This window comes from Anser cygnoides, chromosome 4, assembly GCF_040182565.1.
Source record: "Anser cygnoides isolate HZ-2024a breed goose chromosome 4, Taihu_goose_T2T_genome, whole genome shotgun sequence".
Lineage (NCBI taxonomy): Eukaryota > Metazoa > Chordata > Aves > Anseriformes > Anatidae > Anser > Anser cygnoides.
Genome location: NC_089876.1, coordinates 68915681 through 68939058, shown reverse-complemented (window position 1 = coordinate 68939058; position 23378 = coordinate 68915681). Strand labels below are relative to the sequence as shown.

General features: G+C 40.9%; 1 protein-coding gene across 9 annotated transcripts in view; it reads left to right on the top strand.

Annotated features, from left to right (window-relative positions):
* The window catches only part of FAM13A (family with sequence similarity 13 member A), a 137566-nt gene that overhangs the window by 86180 nt on the left and 28008 nt on the right, over positions 1 to 23378 (top strand). For 6 of the 9 annotated variants that reach the window (XM_048052156.2, XM_048052153.2, XM_048052155.2 and 3 more), the window contains 6 exons: positions 4980 to 5024; positions 6610 to 6789; positions 9643 to 9826; positions 13043 to 13119; positions 13822 to 13864; positions 19050 to 19200. In XM_048052156.2, the coding sequence (XP_047908113.2) occupies positions 4980 to 5024; positions 6610 to 6789; positions 9643 to 9826; positions 13043 to 13119; positions 13822 to 13864; positions 19050 to 19200 (680 nt within the window). The remainder of the gene's footprint in view (positions 1 to 4979; positions 5025 to 6609; positions 6790 to 9642; positions 9827 to 13042; positions 13120 to 13821; positions 13865 to 19049; positions 19201 to 23378) is intronic. The other 3 variants (XM_048052154.2, XM_048052159.2, XM_048052161.2) reach the window with 3 other exon arrangements.

Sequence of the window (23378 nt, the reverse complement as noted above, 5' to 3'; positions counted from 1 at the left end):
AATAAGTATATCCTGAGATAAGCCAGAGTGATATTAAAGGGGAAAAGGACAAAAGCTTTGATGTGTGGAGCTTTCTTGTTGATATGTAGAGCATTAAACTGGAATTGGGATGAGAGCTGATGTCACAAGCATTTGATACCCTGAAGTTCAGGGCAAGGCATTGACATAAAACAGTTTCACCTGTTTTAGTACTTCTTTTCTCTGGCAGTACTAATATCGTGTTAGGAGTATTTAATGCAGCTGCCTGTTTACCCTTTTAACAGTTGTTATATGAGACAACTCCTTTTGCATAATACGAGTCAAGCATCGGTGGTATATTGGGTGAGATGTTTTACTGTATTTGCTCTCAGGTCCATTTTCTGAAGAAACAGAAACAACTAGTCGTAGATTTAGTGTCTGCTCAGAAAGGTGCTTGACTTCCTTTTGAGTGCTTCATCTTTGGCTGACCATGCAGTAAGAGGTCCTAAAGCCCACGGGAGTGCAGGGCCCTTTTACAAATTGTTATGGTATGGGATACATGTTGATGTCCATCATATAAGCCTTGCTGAAAATAGATACAAGGCTGCTAAGGTCCCCTTGTTCTTATTGCCCAGCTACCTTGCAGATTTCAGGCTAAGGGACCTCTGTCATTAGGTGGAGCTGTGGGAAATGGAGAGTCCTGATTCCATGCTGTTAATTAGGAGGACTGTCTCACTAAGCACCCTTTATATTCAGTGGGAGAAGGTGATCTGTTCCATTTCAAATCAGGAGTGTAATTTGGAGGCTGTGAATGGCCCCCAGAGGAATGTTTTCATTGTCTGGAGAGGATCCTGCACAGACACAGTGGTCTGAATTTGCAAAACAGAATTGGGTGGTGTGTATGAAAACCCTTCAGGGTTGTCTCTGCTTCAAGCAGTAGGTGTCAGTGTGCACCCATCATAAAGGGCAATTCGAGCATACATGAAAACAGCAGGAATACTGAAGAAAACAAGGCAGTTGCTTTTAGTGGGATGAATTTTCTGCATAGTGAGCAAGTAGCATCAAATATACCATATTTAAAGGAAGGATAATTGGATCCGAGTTTGAAAAAGTGTGAAGATGCTGAAAAAAACTTTGAAAGCGTTGTCTTCTGTGTGACGGAATATCCCAGTAAATAAGAACACATCTCTTTATCTTTAAACTCATTATTTTCACACTTTACACAATCCTTCTCTTGGGGGAATGTGTGTCAGATGAAGTGGTTGTCTTAAGACAGATCCCACATGAATCAGCAACATTGCATGTCACTGTATGCAACAGTTGTGGAGAGCAAACGGTTCTTACACAATATTGGTACCTGTGAAAAAAAAAATTTCCTGGGTCATGTTGGAATTCTGTATTAGGGAGGGTTCAGAAATTTCACGCCTGAAATGTCAAAGTAATTTAAAAATCATTGTCTGCTTTGCTGGAATGGCAAAATGTTAAAAGTCTGTATCTACTGAGGCTCTCTTCTCATTGTGCTTGCCTTTATTTAAAAAGCAAAACCAAAATATTTTTGCTTCCTCAATAAGGCAAATGGATTTTAAATAAATCTCAGCAATGAGTCGCCTTAGTTCCAGATTGCAAATACAGCTTATGATTTAGGCAGTTAAGTATGTCCAGCAATTAATTCATTGACTTCACAAATGAAAACCCAATCTGGGAAAACACTATGCCAGTAAGTCAGTTTGTTCTGGTTGATTTATACTGTGCCCTTTTAATACTTGAATGCTGATAGATTTTGCTCAACAGGGCCTTGAATGGAAAAAAACAGAAGAGAGGTTTTGATGCCCAATTCAATTATTTGCTGTTGCCCAGTACAGACCAAGCAGGGTGCGAGTATTGCATGAGGTAAATCTACAGTGCCTGTCTTCAAGCTTACAGGTTGCTAGCTGGAGTAGCAGGGGAAACGTAATGTGCTTAAAGCTGGCAGAAAATGCAACCTTTCCATACTTGAGATTGAAACAACATGGAAGAAGAGGTAATAGAAGAGAGAATTATGTGTGAAACGAGACATTATTCAGAGGGGGCACATATGAAGGAGTGTGAGAGTAGCAAAATGCTTTAGTAAACAGGTCACAAAACTTTGAGAAGTGCCAGAGATCAGACTTCCCAAAAGGAAAAGCATGAGGGTCAAAAAAAGTTTATAGCATTTAAAACATCTTTGTGCATTGATGCAGGTTTTGTGGCTGATTCTCTGAAAGTAAAAGTCTCCAGCACTGGAAAACTCTCCTGCTGCTTTCTGTTGCAGGCAGAAGAAGGAGAACCTTTAATTTATATCAAAAGTTGACATTTCTCACTGTGTTCTCCAGCAGCTGCATAACTTAATAATCTAGCTGTGGAGATAATTGACTCTACGTATCAGTGAAATCAAGCAGACGTGAGGAGAAAGTAATTAACCAAAGTAGAACATGATTTCACATTGTCCAGATGATTTAATGAACAAAGCAGCCATTCTGAGGCAGCTTGCTCCACAGAAGGGCATGCCAAGAGGGCTCTTTTGGGCATGGCCTGCTTTGTCTGCTCTGGGAAGAATAAATCATGATACAGTATGATACAGTTGATACAGTATTAACTTACTCCCACAGGGCAGTATAGAATCATAGAATATCCCGAGCTGGAAGGGACCCACAAGGATCATCGAGTCCAACTCCTGGCACCACAGAGGTCTACACAAAAATTCAGACCTATGACTAAGAGCACAGTCCAAACGCTTCTTAAACTCCAACAGGCTTGGTGCCATGACTGTGTCCCTGGGGAGCCTGTTCCAGTGCGCGACAGCCCTCTCAGTGAAGAACCTCTTCCTGATATCCAGCCTGAACCTCCCCTGTCACAGCCTGACACCATTCCCTCGGGTCCCGTCACTGGTCACTAAAGAGAACAGATCGGCGCCTGCCCCTCCACTGCCCCTCATGAGGAAGCTGTAGGCCGCCATGAGGTCTCCCCTCAGCCTCCTCTTTCCAGGCTGAACAGGCCAAGTGCCCTCAGCCGCTCCTCGTACGTCTTCCCCTCTAGGCCCTTCACCATCTTTGCAGCCCTCCTCTGGACACTCTCCAACAGTTTCATGGCCTTTTTGTACTGTGGTGCCCAGAACTGCACACAGTACTCAAGGTGAGGCCACACCAAGGCAGAGTAGCTGTAGGATAAATTGTATCTTATAATGTGGTTTAGCCTGCTGCTTGCTTCCTAATCCATCTCCCAAGAGAGACCAGATCATTAAAAAAAAAAAAAAAAGTTTCAGGCTTGGAAGAGGCCAAAGTTTATGTAGATAAGCAGGAAAGCAAATAGGGTGCTTGAAATGTGCACTTCAAATTGTAAATCCATGCAACAGTTAATAGTCAGGAGAGTGAATAGGGGAAGAAAGAGATCTTGCAATTCTTTTCTCTGCGTGTAGGTTGCATGTCCATAATAATAAGCGTTCATAATAATGAGTACAGCAATTTGATACTTGTTTGTGTGTCTCCCATTCATGAACTCATCTGAATGACACAGCTACTTGGGTGCTGTGTAGGTAATGTGGAATATGCTGGCAAATACGTGACTGCTTTCATGCTGTGCCACAGCTCCAGGGGACTCTGTCTGGCCTAGAGATCGGCACAGAGCAAAGGAAGGCCTGGAAGGGATGAGTGTGGTAGGGTGCATGGGTTTATCCAAACCACGGCGAATGTACTGGCTCAGCCGAAGAAAGCAGAAGTGTATGTGAGTGATACGCAGCTGGGTATTTGTGAGGAGTGTTTGTCTCTGTAGGCAGAGCTGAGCAGAGAGTGAGCTTGTTTTTAAACTGACCCGTAGTGATCCTTAATTTACCCTTCCCATTCTCTATTGCCTACCTTCCGCCAGAAGTGACACTGAAAAGCAGTGGAGCCAGAGTAGTCATCATCTGAGTGTCGCAGCTTCTTAACTGGCATTGGATCTGTACGGTCAAGTATTAAACGTTCAAGGGAAGCAAGAGAGGAAGCAGGTTATTTAAGGGAAGTTGGTTGTTACTGGTTCTTCTGCATTGAACCAGTTTGTGAGAAAACCATGACGACTGAAAGCAGTGAACGACTGTTTTGGCAGAAAGCACGTTTTGCGTTCAGTGTGTCTCATAACCTATCCACACGGTTCACTTTTCTGGAATTTATCAGCCAGTCACACTACTGATTCTTCTGCTGATACAGGGAGAAAGCCAAAAGAACCTTCTAGGCCTGTAATGTGTTTGCCTTAATTAATGAAGATCACAGGGGTGATGGTCGTGAAGTGTCACCTTATCTGCAAAGCCGAGTCGGCAGTGGAGAAGAGGGGCAAGACGGGACTTGGCTCGGCCAGACTGACTCTGGCCCTGTGCAGAGGGAGGAAAGCTGTGACAGCTGTGCAAGGCGGCACGTCAGCTTGTTCAGAAGGGTGTTAAGCAGCAAGCAATGACACTTAGAGTCATGCGAGCTCTTCAGAGCCCGAAAACAGACTGAGAGGGAAAAGGAAAAGAAGAGACCGTGCATTTTATTTTTAAAAATGTAAAGCATGAACATGAATGTCAGAGAGCTGCAGGAGGAGAACTGTGAACAGACCATTTTTCCTTTCCCATCACGTTAATATTTAAAGATTCTTAAATATTAAGTCCCCTTTCATATGTTTTCAAGTCAGCCTCAAAAGTCAAGATTTTTTGTGATGAGGCTAAAACAACCTACATACAGCTGCGGAAAGCTCTTAAGAAAGCAAAAACTCTGATATATGCTGAAGTTGAAATACTTTCCATTTAGTTCCTGGCTACTGCTAGGAAATGACAGGCAAAGTAATTCTTGAGGATATTGGCATTGTCAATATGTGCCACATCACTGTGGGAATAAAAATTCCTTAAGGGTAAAACTTGTGGCATGTGCATGCAATTGTTGTTGAGACAGCCTCACATCTTTAAATTGTTTCTTAGTGCTGCAAAGAACAAGTGTTTTGAGACATTATTGCAATATGTAGACCTAACTTTCTCCTCTTTTTCTTTTACACAGCTCCCATGTATCACAAGTCAGTAGTAACATGCCTGCTACAGGAGAGTAAGTGTCTCTTTTACTATTTTGTATGTACAATTTTGGTATCTTGAAGTTTTTAAAGTATTGCTGGTCTCTGATTTCTCCTTAAGGGTGATTCTTACACAAGCAAAAAAGACATTGTTTCCCAAACCAAAGCATCTGCAATGATTATAAATTACTTCCTCCTGAAAAATTCGCAGGTCCTTGGTTCTTTCCGTGCGCTGTGCATGTGATGTTTTGGTTAGGCAGATCCTGCTTATTTAGAGAAACTGTTCATGTTGTGCTCTTGCTCTTGTTTGCACCCTGTCCCGTCCCAGTGGAGAACAGGGCTTGATCCCATTACAGTAAGTGCTGTGCCAGCGATAGCAGCAGAGCTGGCTCCCCTGACAGAGCTGAAAGTTTCCATAGGCTGGTGGGTTTGCAGAGTTGATTCTTGTCAATACATCAAACACAGACATGCTCGCCAAGTTAAACCATGCGTTTTTTTTGCAGTTGCTAAGACCTTCTGACATTTTGGTAACTGCAGTCTCAGCAGAACTATATCAATTTAGCAATAATTTTTGTAAATTCTCTGGAGAAGTCAGACAAGGTAAAGGTATACATACTTACAGCTACTCAGTTAAAAATTAACCAGCAAATCTTGCAAATAACATTTTTAATTATGGAAAAAGCACTACAAGTTATATAGGGGCCTTGGTCAGCTGTGTTTAGAAAAACTCATTCTTCGTTGCAAGAAACATGGATGGGGCAGGGAAATGTGTTTCCAAAAGATCTTTTAGGAGAAAAAAGAAAAAGGTGGTTTTTTTTATTTAGATTTTGTCTACAAAAAGTTCCTCTGGTTAAGGAAGAAAGGAAATATTACAAGAAAATGTGAGTACCATAATGAAGCAGATCTGATCGTGTTGAAAGTTCAGGTAGCCTCACAGCTTTAACTGATGGAACTGCAGAGGCTCCTATGCTGTCACTTGTGTGGAACATCTCTTAGTGCCAGTGGGCATGAGCTCTATCGAGAGAGAACATCAAGAAGGGACTGCAGGTGGTGGCACAATAACAGTGCAAAACCAGCATGAGCTCAGAACCAGATCCGTGTTTGGTCACTGAGTTAAACGTGTGGTTTTACACTATGAGTTTACAGTGAGGTACAGTTTATGTGTTCTCATCCCCCTGTGAGACAGCAGTGAATCACCTTCTTGCAGATGATCCATTGCCTTACTGAACTTGGATTGCACCATAGACTTGACCAGCGTCAGCATGGTTGGGTAGCAAAAAAGGATTTTGTCAGGGCAAGGAATGTTAAAGTGGAGGGTGAAAGTTAGACACCAAAGTTGCAGTAAATAAAAGCAGTTGTTTTACAGAAGGTTCAGGCAGCCCTAGAAATAAACAAAGGCAACATGAACTGGGAAAGCTCAGCTCTTCTGAGGAACCTGAACATCAAGTTATCTGAAGATTTTGGCTTAGCTCTTTGCAAATGTCTCGGATCCTAGTACATTTTATACTGTCTTGCCATTCATAATAAAACATAACCCTCCAATATCCAGCCTTTATTGTTGCAGAGAGGGAGCTCCAGAAAATCTTTGAGCTCAATTGACCTTATTTTTCGGCTTGACAGGTATTTAGAGAAGACAATCCGCTCAGCCGTGGAGCAGCATCTCTTTGATGTTCATTGCTCAGGCGGCCAGAGTTCAGAGGACTCTGAATCGGGAACATCATCAGCCTCTTCTAATGTGTCTGCCAGGCAGAGGAGGCGACATCACAAAGAGCAGGAGGAAGCCCGGAGAAACAGAGACATGTACGATCCTGATTTCTTTGTTTTGGAAAGTATATTTGATTAAGTGTACCCTAGTTATGTCTTCTATCTAGGCACTGCTTGGTAGTTCTGATATGAACAGAAGCCTTGTTGCATCAGGTAGAGCTGTGAAATGTGGAGTTTATTAGAGCTAACTGAGTGGGCCAGAGTATGATAAGAAGTCAGCTAAAGCAGTATAGTAGAGTTCTTAATGAATTTGGAATTGTTTCATTACAGTATTTGTTGTTTTAGTGGAAATCCCCAAGCAATTGGCCCTAGAGTCAGTAACTTTCTGCAAGATAAAAACATTGTTTTTAGATGCTTTTCTGAATTCAAAATGAGACCAAGTTGTCCTTTCGTATGTGTAGGTATAGCTTATAATCAGGTTTATTGAGGAGCCCTGGGAGTTCGTCTGAAACTAGAAATCATCCTTTTGATTAATCAGATCCTAAGATTTTTTTATCCACCATTACACAAACATTAAACGTAACTTAATGGTGATTTTCATTAAATCAAAGAGTAAAAATAATACCTATTTTTCCTTTCATACTGCTATACTTGTGGCATATATTGTGTGGTACAGATGTGGTACAAACCACCACAGCTTAAAAAAACACATGCCCAAGACATAGCTATCTTTAGGAATTGTAACTAGAGATTTTGCAAGCCCATCATCTAATTAGTGTTTAGACATACATCTAGCTTTAAACACTGTGATAATTCTTGTAAAGAATGTCTGTACTTGACTGTAGTATTGGATTGCTAGGACTTCAAGGTAGTTTCTGAAATACAGATCTAGGCTCTTATTCTTTCCTGGATGCTGAATTCCACAAATCATATTGGATCTGCACTTTCCTATACCAAACCACTTTTGCATAGATGCATAACCTTCAGTACCTCATCTGAATACCGTAGCTGTGCTATTTTCCAAAATGTGTCAGTTTAAAAAAAATAATAATAATCCATAGCTACGAAATAAATTAAAAAAAAAAAGCATTTCCATAGCAAATGAAAACATGCTGTGATTATGGACTGGGAAATTAGCAGTTGCAAGTCACTCGAGTACCTGGCAGTAGCTCTGAAGTAGTTTTTCTTGTTTAGTAGCCCTGCTGACAGGCTTTGCAGGTAAGTAGGTCAGAGACTGGCTAGTGTACGTGTTTGGAAGCATATAGTACTGCAGGGTTTTTTTTCAACATTGCGTTACAGAACTGCCTTCAGAGCGCTCTAGCCTATCTTGACGCAGTTGTTCACGTTCAGTCCCTAAAGCATGAGCCAAGGATTTATAACATAATGGAAGTTTTGAATGCTGGCTGGGGTTCAGATTGTTTTCCCTGGTTCCCGTAGGTCAGATTGCTGAAACTCCTGTGGGTGAATTGTCAAAATTCAGAATTCCTTTCAAAGCCAGTAGTAGGTTGGGGTTTTTTTTGTTTTTTTTTTTTTTTTTTCCCCCTCTTTGGTTGTCAGTGACTTCATCTCCTTGCCTTGTGATGGATCACAAGAGGATTTGTAATGTCACAAGATGGGACTGCAGCATTAATACAGCTAGTATTAATACAAGAGTGTTCATCACAAAAACACATACATGAACTCCTAGGCTTCGCAGACTACATGATCTACAGACTATATATAAGTAATTGGTCTGCTTAGGGAATTATAAAAACTTACAGAAAGGCAAATGGATTATCTTAGAAGTTTGATCATAGACGTATAATACAATATACGATACATTTATTTTATCTCTCTTCCAGTGACCAACCCTAGAGATTTGAGATATAGAAAATCACTGGAACTTTCTCATTTTGTTTTTGATCTGAACATTTTGTAATGCTGGCACTGTCCAGATACTGCAGAGTAACTGTTTTCTTATCACACTACTGCAAGTTTAGAGAAATTGTGCTGCTGCCTGTGAAAGCAGGCTTTAGAGTCACACAGCACTGCGTAAGGCGGCTGCACATACAGAAGTTAGTAAACGTTCCAGTTTTGATGTCAAGTGTGAGCAGTCTTTAGCCCCTGGAGGGATAGGGTTGGTAAAGAATGAGATGCATTGTGTTTCTTCTATTTCCTTAATGTAGTGATGTGTTTTATATGTGTCTGTTCATTATTGCACAAAGTAGAGGGAAGACTACTGAAAAGGTTGTGAAGACAAAACTGCATGCTGGTAGATCCAGCAGGATAATTGTGCAGGGAAAGATAAGCCGTATGCCAAGCTTCTGGAAAACACACACAAACCCAGCTAGCTCAGGGAGACCCAGAGAGCATGTCACATGATGACTTCAAGGTAGCTGTCCCATTAGCTTCCTGACACAGCAGAATAGCCTTCTGTCCTAGCAGTTGTGTTGCTGTTGCAGAGATGCATTCCCTTTTCTTATTTGGCAATTATGCAAGATAGAATCAAGCATTTGGCTGAAGCTCTTGTGTTTGAGAATGAGTAAAGAGGGCTGATTATATGGTGTCATGGACCAAAGGAGATCCTTGGACCACAGCTGTGAATCAGTTTCCTAAATTAAAAGCACATGTCTCAAAGGAAAATATGTAGCATATTCTTTATAAAAATACTACAACCAGCAGCTAGTCCAGCTTCCATTTGAAGTCAATGTGATTCTCCATGAATCAAGTCCCAAATGTTGACCCTGACAGCTTTCTCACTGGAGGTGTATACACCTGGCTTTCACTCCTCAATGGGATTTAGTATTTCACAGAGTACGTTGTTTGCTGTACTAGGAAGAACCAGAGATACCTGTTTCATAGGGCGTAGAAAACGTTGCCGGAACTGCGCCAGTCAGCATAATACATTTCTCTATTGCTACCATAAATGTAGCGGGAGAGTGTTTTAAACGCTGTCGCTTTTTGTTTTAGGGAAGTCATCGACAAGGAGAACATTCCCTCTGGCTTCAGTAATCTTGAAGACTGTATTCTAACTGCTCAAGAAGTAGAAAAATTACAAGACAACTCTGGATATCTTAGTGAAAGGAATAAACCGAAACGGCAGAAATCCAGCACCAAACTTTCAGAGCTTAATGACAACCAAGACAGTCCTGTGGTAAGCTGGCATGCTGTTCTATTTGACACCTAGTATTAGGATGGGAGAAAATCTTTTTTATTTTGGTGCACATCTGGTTCCCTCTGGTAGCCACTTACAGTAAAGGCATATACGACTCTTCTGTATTGTGGGTAACACTGGATTCTGCGCTTGTAACCTTTGTAAAAGGGCATCTGAGAAGGTATTTTTCCATTATTATCCTCTTACTCCACCACAGTCATTCTTCTCTTTCCACAACTTTTTGCTTATGTCTTCTGAATTTAGAAAAATATTTTGGAAACAGAAAAAGGACTCTTGTGAGGAGATTGGAACCTCAGATGTAGGATCATGTGTTTATGTTGAGTTTATTATTCCTGCTGAGTTCTGAAACCATAGGTCACAAATGACTTCTTGATAATAAGACGATAAAGGGTTTTTTATGCCTTTTTCCTACAGTCTGTGTGTTACTGTCATGTTTGCAGTTTGCAAAACACTTTGGAGTGCATTGGTCTAAAAGATGATCCCTCCAGCTACCTTTTACTGGGAACGTACCATATATGTATTGCACAGCTACTAGTAACGGTGAAAGCTGTGTGAAAAGATTAGCCTTCTGAGCTATAGAGCATCTCCTTCAGTAAACTCTATTAAGTTTGGGTCTGCTCTGGGTTCCTTCTTAATGTGATGTTGTGTTGTGACTAATTTGATTTAGGTTACAAAATTGCAATGATCTTATGCTTTACCCTGTGCAGAGATCCTAGAGAGAGGCAGATTTGGCTTCTCTTTGTGATAAAGAGATGGCAAGGTGCCAAGAATTGTAGACTGTGCTTAGATTTAGCACTCAGTATTAGTAACCTACTGATAGCTGATACTTCACGAAAGAGCACAGTCTGATAGCCACACTCTCGCTTTGTGCCTTTGCTTGTAGCAATGGACTTTAAGACAAATGTGAGGTGCTTATTCTCTTTTTTGTGCCTCTTCTCTGTACCTGTGTAGTGTAAAACAGCTTAAATGGAAATTTGGCTCAGGATTTGGGCAAGGAAAGACTGTCAAAAGCTTCCATTTAAGAGTGTATGTTAGGGACCTGTAAAACTTTCATACTGTCTTAAAATGTTCTTGGAGGCAATGTCCTCAAACTTACCTGTCTCCACTGGACTTTGCTCTGCCCCTCATTTTTGGATCATTTTTGAATTTTGGAGGGACAAAGGCTGAAAGGAACATAAAAGGAACAAACTCCACATAAAGAGCACTTCGAACAAGATGACCATCCTGTGAGTGTGGTCCTTGCTGGCTTTGCTGGAAGTGTTACAGTGGGATTGTCAAATGGGAACATTGTTGTGAAACAGCTTGAGAAGGACACAGTGTTACTCTATGAAGAGCAAAGACTGCTCTTTAAGCTTTCATGAATGCATTTATTTAATATTTACATTTCAGAGGCTGCCAGGAGGATGCAGTGTGTGTGGTGGCTTAGCTTTCTTTTGGCTATGTCTTTACATTTACAAATACTAACCCAAGCTGGACTACTTACTTGGGTATAAAAGGACGTAACCTGCATTTACTAACAGCGCTTTCTCATGTAAACAAGTTCGTGATGTTGCAGCTTCTTCCTCACCTTTTTTTTATTTTAGTCTTCCTGCTCAAAGCCTGAAAGAGTATGTAGGACAGTGTGCGGAAGCTCTCCTCTTAGCTGTCTAAATGCATCTGACTCAAAAGCGTAAGTCAGCTGTAGAGAAACTGTCAGTCCTGTTGGTTCCGAGCAAACCGACCAGGAAGCATTAAAAGCTTGTAACTGCACTTCAGAAACACAAGTAGCCAGGTATCACTAGGACTTGAAGAATCGCATCGGGCAAGGCTGGAACGTGACGAATGTCTGAATGTGATGAATGTCTGTGGCGTGAGGTTTCCTGGCCCAGGCCATGAACCACACTGTGCTCTGCTCACTTCCTTCCTCTTGGTTAAGGGGGACTTGCCCAAATACCAGCGTAGAAAAGCTCCTGGTCTTGTGCCCGAAGTGGCAACTTTCAGTTTCCTAATCTCGACCTCTGGTGTCATGTGTACTTTGTTTTATTTCTTTAAGAATTGTTGCAACAGTGCACCTAACAATGACATCGAGGCAATTTTGAAGTTTATTTCCAATGTGAAAAAACTCAGTACCAACCCAAACCGATGATGGCATCCTTTACTTCTGCTTGCTTTTTTATATTTTTTTTGTAGATGCTGTATGATTGAGTCACAGTCAGCAGAAAGACAGTGAAACAGAAGTATTACATACAAATATAGTGTGTGTGACAGGGCTTTATTAAAAGAAAAAAGAAGTGTTCTGACTAACTCAAATTAAGGATTTGATTTTCCTGTGTATTTCACCTGCAGTAAGCTACAACGAGTGCTACTCTCCCTGTATGTGCAGCAAGCACGTCATACAGTTTATGTGCCCAGAGGGACAGTTCTGTGTCCCCGTTCTTCAGCACCTTAAAAAAATACCAGAATAAATCAGAAAAGCACCTCTTAGCTTGCAGACCAAGAAGTCCAAGCAGGCAGAATGCTTCATTATTGACTTTGAAAACTGTTCCTGTAAGTGTGCAACCAGAGGTATAAGACCCCTATATCCATCAAAGATATATCGGAGTTTGGCTTGTCTTCACAATTCTTTGTCAGGCTCTTATCAGACAACAGCTTTAATGTTGCTGTTGATTGCCAAGTCAAATTTCAGAACAGGTTGTCATCATCAGCTGAATTTCTTGCCCTCCATTCATATTAGCAGAGCTTAACATTACCTCTGTGCATATAGCAGTCTATTTATACTCCTAACGTCTTCTGGCTGCCTAAGAGACTATGGAAGGTTTTGGCGAAGAAGGGGGAGTATTATTGAAGATGAGCGTAAGGAGTGCTGCCAGGAGGATGCTGTGAATTTTGGTACCTGCTCTTACAGGACTTTTACGTATCACAGAATTGTTCTCTTGCTTAGTGTATCAGCCTGTAAAATGGGAACTGTAGGGGTACTGTGCAGCGTTATTCTGCCAGGCATTTTGAAGTCATATGAGGAAAGAGACAAAGGAAGCAGCGAGCAGTTATTTTTATTGCAAGTTTTTTGGTTATACATATACAACAGGCAGTAGTCTGATTGTTGTCTTGTTTCTCAAAGTCCTGTTGGATATTTTTATATTTGATCTGTTTAATGGCCTGTAGCTTGAATCTATTTCCCTCATGTATCTTACTGCTTTAATGTTTACTGTATTACAGAGTATGGAAAGCTTTAGCTCATCCAGACCTATAGACAGAACGGGACCTGATGACATGGAAATTTTGTCTGAAGAAAGGTGATTTTATTTATTTTTTAATTATATGTACATTTTATTTTCCCTTTGGTTGTGGCACAGCATAAGAGATCTTCCACCACAGAGTATGAGGGTGATGTTTAATTATGCTGCAGAACAGCATTACCTGCCATGTTAGCTTCAAGGTAGAACTGTATGGAGGTCCTGCTTATGTTGTGGGGGCTCTGCCCAGCACTGTATGCCACCACGTCTCTTCTCCCAGCTTATGAGGAATGGTACTGAATACACTGGTGGTTCAGACTTGAAAAGAAGTCAGCTCTAGATGCCTGAAACTGCACACTCCACTCAGGGACTGCAGAGCAACAGATGCCTGTCTCACCTGGTCTTTGGTTTGGGAGTCCAGCCTTTTGTACTTCACTATCCTGTACAGATCCACTCCGCTCCCCTGATACAACACTTTCTCTCCACAACTCTGTTGCTTGTTGGGAGAGGTGTATTTCTTTGGATTAAAGGCACAAAATTAAATGACATCATATTTCTCACAAATAGCTCTCCAGAAGAAGCAAAACAGGTAGCTTAGCAGCTCGAAGTGCTGCAACCCAGTGTCCCTTTATTTACTGGAATGCATCAAGTGTGCAGGATCTAAAAACCTGTGTTTGCGGGAGTCTGTTTTGTTTTTGTTACAAGACAAGTCTGTTTTTATATTTGTAATATGTTGGTTTGTGTTTTTTTTCTGTTTTGTAGCAAAGAAAGTGAAAGCGGTGAGGTTATTTTCAGGCACTCTCAGGTTGGTAATTTTTTTTCCGCATTTCAGTTTTGTGGGCTCTGAATTGGCTTGTTATTGAGTAGAAACAAGTAGCTAGGCGTGTCGTTTTGTACTCCCAATGGAACGTGATTGCTTCCAGAGAAATAGCATTTGCTTTTACTTTCCCTCTCCCCTCCTCTCTGTTTACATAATTTAGGGAGTCTCTTAACCATTGATGAGTCTGAAAGCATCTGCCTCAGTCCCTTCAATTCCCCCTTTCCAAAAAGAGGAGTATCACTGAAGTCAAGCGCTTTGGTTTGAATGCTACTGAGTTCCCTTACAATCATTGTGAGCAGCGTGTGTAACTGGTTATCTCCCAGGGTAGTAAGATAATCCCGTCTCTTTTGATAAATAATTTTGGTCTCTAAAATAATTTCAGTCTTTCATTTATGATTTCCCAGTGTCAGCTGTTATCTTAGAACACAGGTGTCATCACAGGATCACTTGTCTTACAAAACTGGATTTGTCCAGATCATTTGTCTTTGCCTGATACACCTCTAGACATGCCAGCATTTAAAATAGTGGGGAGAGTTATCTGATGTACCTCTCCCTCAACTGTGCACCCATTTTAGAGGAGGACTGTAAAACAGATGTGGACAATGTCTGGTGTCTCTGACCATCTGGAGTTAACGAGAGGGCTGACAATATTTTTTAACTAGCCTTCTCACATTTTTGTGTGTGTGTGTTTGTTTTTCGGAGGGGGGATTGGCTTTTTGGTCATTGCTGGGGAGGGTTTTTTGATTGGTTATCTTCTTTAAAGCCACTGTGCATTTATTGCCTTTGGAAGACTTTATTTCTAGCAGGTATTATTTCTGTCTAGCAGGAAAAGTAGAAGAGACCATTTGATAGTTGTTGGGCTCTGACCAACCATGGAGTAGCTGGAGTTCATGGTACACTGAAATGTAATTTCTGCAGGGGGTGCTCAGTGCTGGCTTTGATCACTGCTCTGTCTGGGCTTAACCAGATCTCCTGCTTTGCTCCCAGAGGGTCATAATCCCTGTTTTTCCTGCACTTGGCATCAGTAATTCCTGGAAGCCTGGCTCACGAGCTATTGCGTTTTCCAGAGCACAGATTCTGCAACACCTTGTTCCTCACGTGCCTTCTTGCATGTGCCATGACACAGAGTACTCCCATTCAACTTTTAAATTAGTTTGGGGAGGTCTGTATGAATGTGGAAATCATGGTCTTAAAATAAACTCCTTAGGAAAAGTTTTAAAATTCAGTATGAGTTTTAACTGTGGGAGGAGACGTAGTCTTAACCCAGCGATTGTATTATATAGGAATTACAGGGTCAAGAAAATGTTACATTCCTGCAGGGTAGTTTTACATTCCTTGTCCCTTATAAGCCTTTTGCTTAGGGCAGCTTAAAAACATACCTTTTGTAACAAACAAATCATTCGGAATGAGGAAGGGACTCCTTACTCCTTTCTCACCCTGTCTTCAGTCTGAAGATATTAGGAAAGGTATTTGGAATTTGCTGCAGCTATTGCTTATGCAGACCTCAGGTCTCCATGTGGCAGTAAAAATACCTTGAATCACATGTCCTGAATGAATTTTCATTGTTTTTGTAGCGTTCATAATCTGCCCTTGGAAGTAGCTAGGCTCCAGAATGTAGATTGTGATTTGAAAAAGAGAGGTTTCTAGTACCCATGTTTTGTTAAGGGAGGCCATCCTAACCAGGAACTGAGCGTGACTCCTGCAGCCTGAGACCATCAAGAGTTTACCACAGTGTTGCTTTTACTTTGAACATAATAACACAAAAATGTTGGTCAACTTATTAATTGTTGATTACATTCAGGTAGCGTGTACTCAGTCTGGAAACCAGAAAAACTTCTTGTACCTCCTTGTCTGGTAGCAAAGCAGAAAGAGAACTGCAGAAATTTTCCATCTGATAAGTTTGTAATCCACTTTCATTACTAAGCTCTTCTGCAGACAAGAGTTTAAATTGCTGAGAGCTGAAAATAAATGTAATTTAATTTAGAAAGTTGCTTGAAGGTAGATTATTCTTTTCTTTGTTAATGCAGTAGAGTACTTGATTTTTAAGATTCACTAGCATTTCAACAAGTGTAGAGGAAAAATGGCATGACTTAGGATTAAGGCAGCAGAGTGACTCCATTCTTGCATCTGATTTTATTATTAAGAGATGCTTAAGGGTGCTTCCTGCTTGTGGTTGTAATGGATGATCAGATGGAGGGGAAGTAAGTTTTTGTATAAAATTGATTCAAAAATTGATTTAAAAAAAAAAAACAATTCCATGTGTAACTTCCTGATCAGAATTCAAAGATCCGTTTCCATTTATTTCTATGTGCTTGAGCTACTCTTTATGCTGAATCTCCTTTGGAGAAGAGATAGTGAAAGCATCTCACCTACCCCCAGGTTATTTACATCTGTAGTTAGTAGTAACTGCAAAGCATGGCTGCAGAAGTGGTTTCTAAAAAGCGTAGTCAAGTGCCCAGTTTTAAGATTTTTGTGGTCAGTCATGTAATACCTGCAATGTACCATGACTGCCAACTGCTACTGAGATAAAGTCGTTGCCCCTTTGGTTATAAGAAACGATGGTACATCTTTACCTAAAGCACAGTAATTCTTCCTTGATTTTCGTCCTGGAGGTTGACAACTGATAGCATCAGGAAATCATTTAGAAAATAAGTGTGATATACAGAACACTGAATTATCTCCCAATCTATGGATTTTGAGTGTTAATGCAAAGAAGATTAAATATTTGCCTTCTTGTGTCTCCCTGGGTTTACACCACCATTGTTCTTCAAACACCTAATGATTTATTCATTATATTAGAGACTGCATCAGTGAGCAAGTGAGCAAAGAAGGGACAGTAAGTGCTGCAGGCACAGCACAGGCCTGTTCTTAAACAGTCTTTAAATATGTCCAACAACTGAAGTGACTTTAGAAGGAAGAAGACATGGATATAATCTTCCTAGTGTACCTGTAATGGAAATGTGTACACATCTGGAAAAACGTTCTTATATCTGCTAAATATATTTTTTAAGTCTTGGTAAGTTAGCAGATTATACACTAAATTTTTAGGAAGACATTTAATTAGTATCAGTGATGGTGACAAGACAGTATTTTGAGGTTGGTCCTTTTGAAATCGTTAAATTGTTAAAATTTAGGAAAGCTCTTCACGCTTCTTAGGTGCTATTCTTAATAACATCATTTTGAAATTTATTACTTGATTTCTTTCATGCTTAAAATACTGTGCTGGCAACTTAAGTGCCGTTTATAAACTGGTACAGTTTGTTCTTTAGCAAGTGCAAAAGACTGACTGTTTCTGGCCACTGGCCACTCTTTCTGTTTATAATGTACACCAACTATTTAGATCCTGGCAGGAAGAGGGAAAAAAAAAAAAAAAAAGGACTTTAAAGAAATATTTAAGTCCTCCCAGCCTGGAAGCAGCTTAAAAAATGTTGAATGGTGAATTAGCATTTTTCCATGTACAGCTCACACAATAAACACATTTGTAATCAGATTTATCGTCAAGCTCTACGAGTTATTAGTGCTTGGCAAACTGTCATTTAGGGTTTCCTTTTGTTATAATGTTTTAAAAAGGTGATCTATTGAAAAAAAAAGAGGAAAGAAACTTTATACAAATACAACGCAAAACGCTATTTACTAATACCAGGGTGTTCATCGTCAGGCTTTTGATGGGATTGTATCCAAATAAACACGTTCCTTCATACGATGTGTGAATTGAGCAGTTTTTTCCCCTCTCTGCATGAAGCTTGCTTGTTTGTCTCAGCTCAGAATAAAAACAAATGAAAAGAAACACACTGGTTTTATGGAAATTTAAAAAATGAAACATGCCTTACTGGCATGTATTAAGAATATTGATTTGGTAGAGTTTGGCCATGGGTTTAAAAGAAAAATATGTCCAAATGTAGTAGTTATTTTATTTAGATGCATTTTCTTCACACATAAGCATAAGCAGTTTGTAACTAGATTATCAAAACACCTATGGGGGAAAAATCTGCATGTTGCTTACCTGCTAGGCTATGTTTCAGAGTTATGCCTGAACCATTCTTACCATGATCAAATACTTTACGTAAAAATGTAATGCCATCCGTTTGGCTGGCTCTGTGTCTGTTGGGTGTAGACATGTCACGCAACGTGTTTGTGCATATGCTTTATGCTTCCTGTTCCCCGCAGCCCTCCGTGAGCCATTAGAACTCGTTTCTTTTGCTGTGACAAAGCTGCTTGTGTCACACAGCACCGTTCCAGGCACTGTGTACCTGGGGTGTGCGAACGGCCACGATCTCTGCATAAAAGCACAGCGCACGTGGTATGTGCGGGATGAATAGTGGAGGGCCAAACAGCAGTTGCTTCTAGGTAGCGCTAAACCATGAATCATTTACTTGACAGCAATTCTGCCTGTTTTTTTCTTAAGTCATTGGATGCTTGTGTGAATTTTTTGGCAGTTTCCCAGAGTCCACACTGCTTCCAGCTGAGATGCCAAACCCCACTGCCGTTTGGATTTGCGCAACACTGCTTTAATACCCAGAGCTCCTCCATAAATAGTTCTGCTCTCCCCACGCCCAGCTAGAAAACAACCACAGGAAATCAGGGAATGTGCAGCCAGCACAGCTTAGCTGGCACTAATTGATCTGAGCCAGCACAGCCTGCATGAGAGCAGTCGTGTACGTAGCCTGCACGTCTTGCTGTCTGGGGCTGCTGCCTCAGGAGCTCCGGTGCTTGCTTTTTAGAAGACACCATATTGCCACAGCCTTGCAGCAGCATTTTTGTTGTTGTTCCAAGGAATTGCACTCCTGTAGGAGCTCTACGCAGCCTTCCCCTCCCTCTCCCTGCCTTCCTCCCTCCCTTTTCATCCCAATCGATTAGCGGAGGCTTTTTCAGCTGCATGCCGTTGTCAGGGCAGACAGTCTTGGGAACTTGCTGTGGCTTTCTAAAGAATTTAACATTCAAGGAAAGCAGATGGACAAATGTTTTTACTGGTGTGAATCAGCAATTAATGCGTAGAGTTCACCAAACAGGGGATTTAGATTTGGAGCTGAAAACATCAGGGTCTTTTTATTTGGATCTTTTATGTTAAAGGCATGAACTTACTGCCTCTGTGACAGCAGGGGTTTTTTTTTCCCCTCTTCTTTGACCTGAAACATTTTTTTTTTCTCTTGTGGGTGTTTGGGGAATATAGCAGACTTCAAATATGAAGATTCAAGAGCATCCAAGCATTCCTGAAAACAAGTTGCAAAGAAATCAAGATGCTGATGATCAGGAAAACAGCTTTGTGTCAGAAGTGCCTCGGCTGGATTTGACAGCACTGTGCGATGACAACAACTGGGAAGGTAGGATTTGTGTGATGTGATGGCTGTTCATATGAGTAAAAAGAGAGAGGGAAACCTGAGTGGGCTGGATATATCTTTATGTGCTCATGTTCCCTTGCCAAAAACAACAGGAAAATAGTTTTGTCCTGAATATGGAATTGAAAGTTTGGAGAAACTAGCAGTGAAATTCTGGATGGGTACCAATTCTAGTTGTTACTTAGAGAAAGAAAATAAATAGTTCTATTATTGAAGTTGCTTTAATGTGTGCTTTAATGGTGCTGTATGTCCCTGTGTGCTTCAAGATGACATTTATTGGTGGCTGGTTACTTGACTGCTAAGCTAGAGTACTCTACACTTCAAAGAAACTGGTTATTTCACAGTCTGAAAGGAAGTTCCTTCTTTCTCCATTTTCTTCCACTTCATTTTAATCTTTATTTCCAAATAATGCACGTGATCTGAAAACTACAGCTGGAAAAAAGGCTATCTAGTTACTCTGTATCTTGATGACTCTTATGAACAACTTTGTTTTGATGTATGCTGTGAAAAAATTCTGATCACGAGCTCAAAGGGCAATGCTTAATTGCTTGTGGTTAAAGTTATTTTAATATTGTTTCTTGGCACTCATCTCCAGAGTGTATGCTTGCTTGGCTGTTTGCACTGATTTAGTTAAGAGTGTGAAATATGGGTTCAACGGCATGGGTATCATGAACATCCATTTCATTTGAAATAAAGAGGAATTGAAGGTGTCCAGCACCTTGGGGATCAACCCCTTTTTCAGTTACTGGGTATGGCTCTCTCCTGCGTACAAGCAAGAATTGTTATGCTAGTTTGTGCTTTAGGACTAAAGGAGCTTTAGGACTTTTAGGAGGCTTTGATGGGGAAGAAATAGGAAGATGCAAGCATTGCATTTTAATAATCAAAGCAAGAGAGGGAAAAAAAATGTATCTGTCATTTACTAATCTAAAAAAAATAATAATCTCTGAGGAACACTGGGAAGTTAAGTTCTCTGTTCCTGTCTCCACAGTGTACATGACCTGGTATATTTTGCCTTTCTGTCTAGTTATGACACCTTGAGTATGAGTAAAGAAAACCCACAGCCATGGCTGCTCTTGATTCAGCTAAGCAACTAGTCAGCACAGACAGAAGAGAATTTCTCCACTTGCTTGTTGGGGGGGGGGATCCCCTGGGTGATATCAGCAGGGGTGCAGCACAGCTGATCAAAGCCCTGTGGATGGGCTCCCAGGAGGCTGTGGCTGCCTTGTATGTTTGCTGAGACACTAATCAGCACTGCCCCTTGGGGTCTCAAGCCAGGGTGAGCACAGTTGTGTTCCCGGAGGTGATGTGTGGCTTCAGCCGTCACGTGAACCTTTGGAAATAAAGACTCTTTCTTTTTCCTTTTTTTCTTCCTGGTACATGCCTGTAACTACCAGTGTTATTAATGGGAGTCATAATGGATGTATGAAGGAGAGAATACAACTCCCTTCTGTTTGCCAGAGGCTTTCCCATTATATGAAATACATTGCACCTTGGTACAAACCCCTCTTCATAGGCATGTTCTTATGTTTGGCTTCCAGCTTTCTTGCACTGCAAATATGAAACAGGATTATGAGCACCTATGGTTGTGTTTGAAGAGAGCTTCTTTCAGATTCTTCCTTTCTCCATTCTGCTCAAATGTATTTCACAAGAGGAAGAGGTGGGCAGTTGCAAAAGAACCAGCTGTCTAGGGTGAGAGAGATGTCATCTTCTAAAACACTTGCCTACCAGAATCACCATTTTGTTGGTGCAGGTTAAAGAGCAGCAAAACAGTGACTGCTGCGTCTGAGCAAGGGGAGACAGAATCTTTCCTAGCTGAGGATCTGAAATGAAGCTTGCAGAAGCCAGAACAGGTTAGATGTTAGCCTCAATTTCGAGATCACTTCTACAGCTAGTGGCAGAGACTGTTAGCGAGACTGGCTTTGCAATGCAGGGTTGTACCACTCATCCACAGCTCCAGGGGTCGGGGTATCTTCCCTTCCCCTGCCAACCTGTGTCACTCAAACCTTTGCACATGTCATCAGGGTCCATGCTGCATCTCTGGTGCTGTCCCCAGTGAAAATGGTAAAGATTGTGCCTTCAAGTGTGGTAATGATAAGTTATTTATTGCTTTGCTCTAGTAAATTCCACTGGTCCATCTATCAGGAAATTAATTACCCGTTCCCCAGGACATCACTGTGCTGACTTCTGGGGGCAGGGTCGTCTGTATCATTACTGCAGGAGATGTAGACCATGTAGTGACCAGTGCAGCTGCTGGGCCCTTCACAAGTGGCTGTTGAGAACCACAGCAAATTGAGGGGTTGCCATCAGCTGTAGCCGTCACTACCTCCAGTCACTTGTTAAGAAAGGGCCTTGGAAAATGGACACAAAATTATAGAAGACAACCTTGTCCACTGACTAGCTTTTATTCGTCACTCAAGCAGACTCTATATCATGTTACAACGAGAGCTGTCATAAAAAACACTTATTCAGGGGCACAGTACTGTGATAACAGCTGCCAGTTGAGCTTGCAGAGCCACCTGCCTTTTATGTTATTCTAGAAAAAATTATTACCTTTTTTTTTCTTTAAGGTTCACTCCATAGTCAGATCTGTTCACAAGAGAAGAGATTTGCTATGCAACTACAGGATATGTTCCCCGTACATAAAGCTGAGGACAGAAAAATTTGCTTCCTGCTTCCTCAAATGCACGGGCTCACATTGCCACACGCAGAGTGAAGCAGTAGCAACCTGACCCACCTCTTGCACTGACCTTCTGCGTCAGCCTTGCCTGCTGCTATGTATAGGGGTTTATGTACTGTAATCCTAAGGTATGATGTAGCTCACAAGGTATAAAGAGCATCGCAGCCACGTTCAAGTGCTACGCACTTAGCCTAGGTGAATTTCCAATGATCTGAGAGAAGGATTTTACTAGTGTGCGTTCAGCAGATGCAAATCAAATAGTTTTTGTTCTCAGGGTGGATGTGAACTGAGCTGTCTCCATAATAGGCGCAAAAGTGAAGCGCATGCCAGAGGCATTTTGTGAGCAGTCACCTTGACCTAGCAGCTCACCTCTCCCGCTGCCAAATGGAGGCTGAACCGGGTTGTCTGACTGCTAGGCCTGCCGACTGAGCCAGTCTGACAGCTTGCAAGTGTTTCCAGAGCTACTTCCGTAGCAAAGGTTTTAATTGTCGTAGGTTGTGATTGAATCAAATACAGTGAGTGGGAAGGACACAGTGTTCTCTTAGAGTCCAATGCTATTGTGTAGAATTCTTACCAAATGTTACTAGTTCAAGCACAGATTTTGTTATCCTATCCCCAAGGAAAATCTGGAAGTATGTTGCTCTCCAGAAAAATGACTGGCCCTGTCGGGAGCTTGGAGCTGAACAGACAGTTCAGTAAATTGATATGGTGTGTGTGATTGCTGCCTTCATCACCTAATGACTGACGTTTAAAAAAAAAAAAAAAAAAAACTTTTCTATAGATGAAATTTCAATCAGTCTGCAGAGTCAAGAACTTATGAAAAAATAAGCAGATGTTTTTCTTCTATGTTTTTTTTATAAGAATAGAAGCTGAAGTTTTAGATGAATAAGTATTCTCTTCAGTGTTGAGAACTCAAGTGTTGCAGCACTGAGACCCTGAGGGTGAAGCTGATCTACAGATAGTTTGGGGACTGACTTAACTGATGCTTTCCCATGAAAATAAAAACAGAGTAACGAGAAGGAAAAGAGTATAGCAACAGCTAAGGACACTTTGGAATTGATTTTGACATTAGGTGTAGATACATCAGTGTATCTATGTGTAACAGACTAACATAAGAAATCAAAAGGTGATAAAACACGTTGCATTTTTATCACCATGTCTAAAATTAATAATTGCATTGATTGCAGATACTATTGTTTAGCATCAGTATTTTTTTTTAATATTTTTTCATCATTTATTATGGTGTAACATTATTATCAAAATGCAGAATTGGCTTATTAGCTGAGAAATGTTTCACTGAAAAGTCATGGTAGCACTTTATTTGGGCTATTCTTGATGTACTTAGGAAGAATACTGACAGAACTGTCTAAAGATGTTTTCAAGCAATTAGTTGTGAGGTATAAAACAGGTTGTTATTGAGCAAGTGAATGTTTTGAAGTTTTGAATTGCTTTGTTTTATTATGAGAGATCTCTCTGGGGTCTTTCA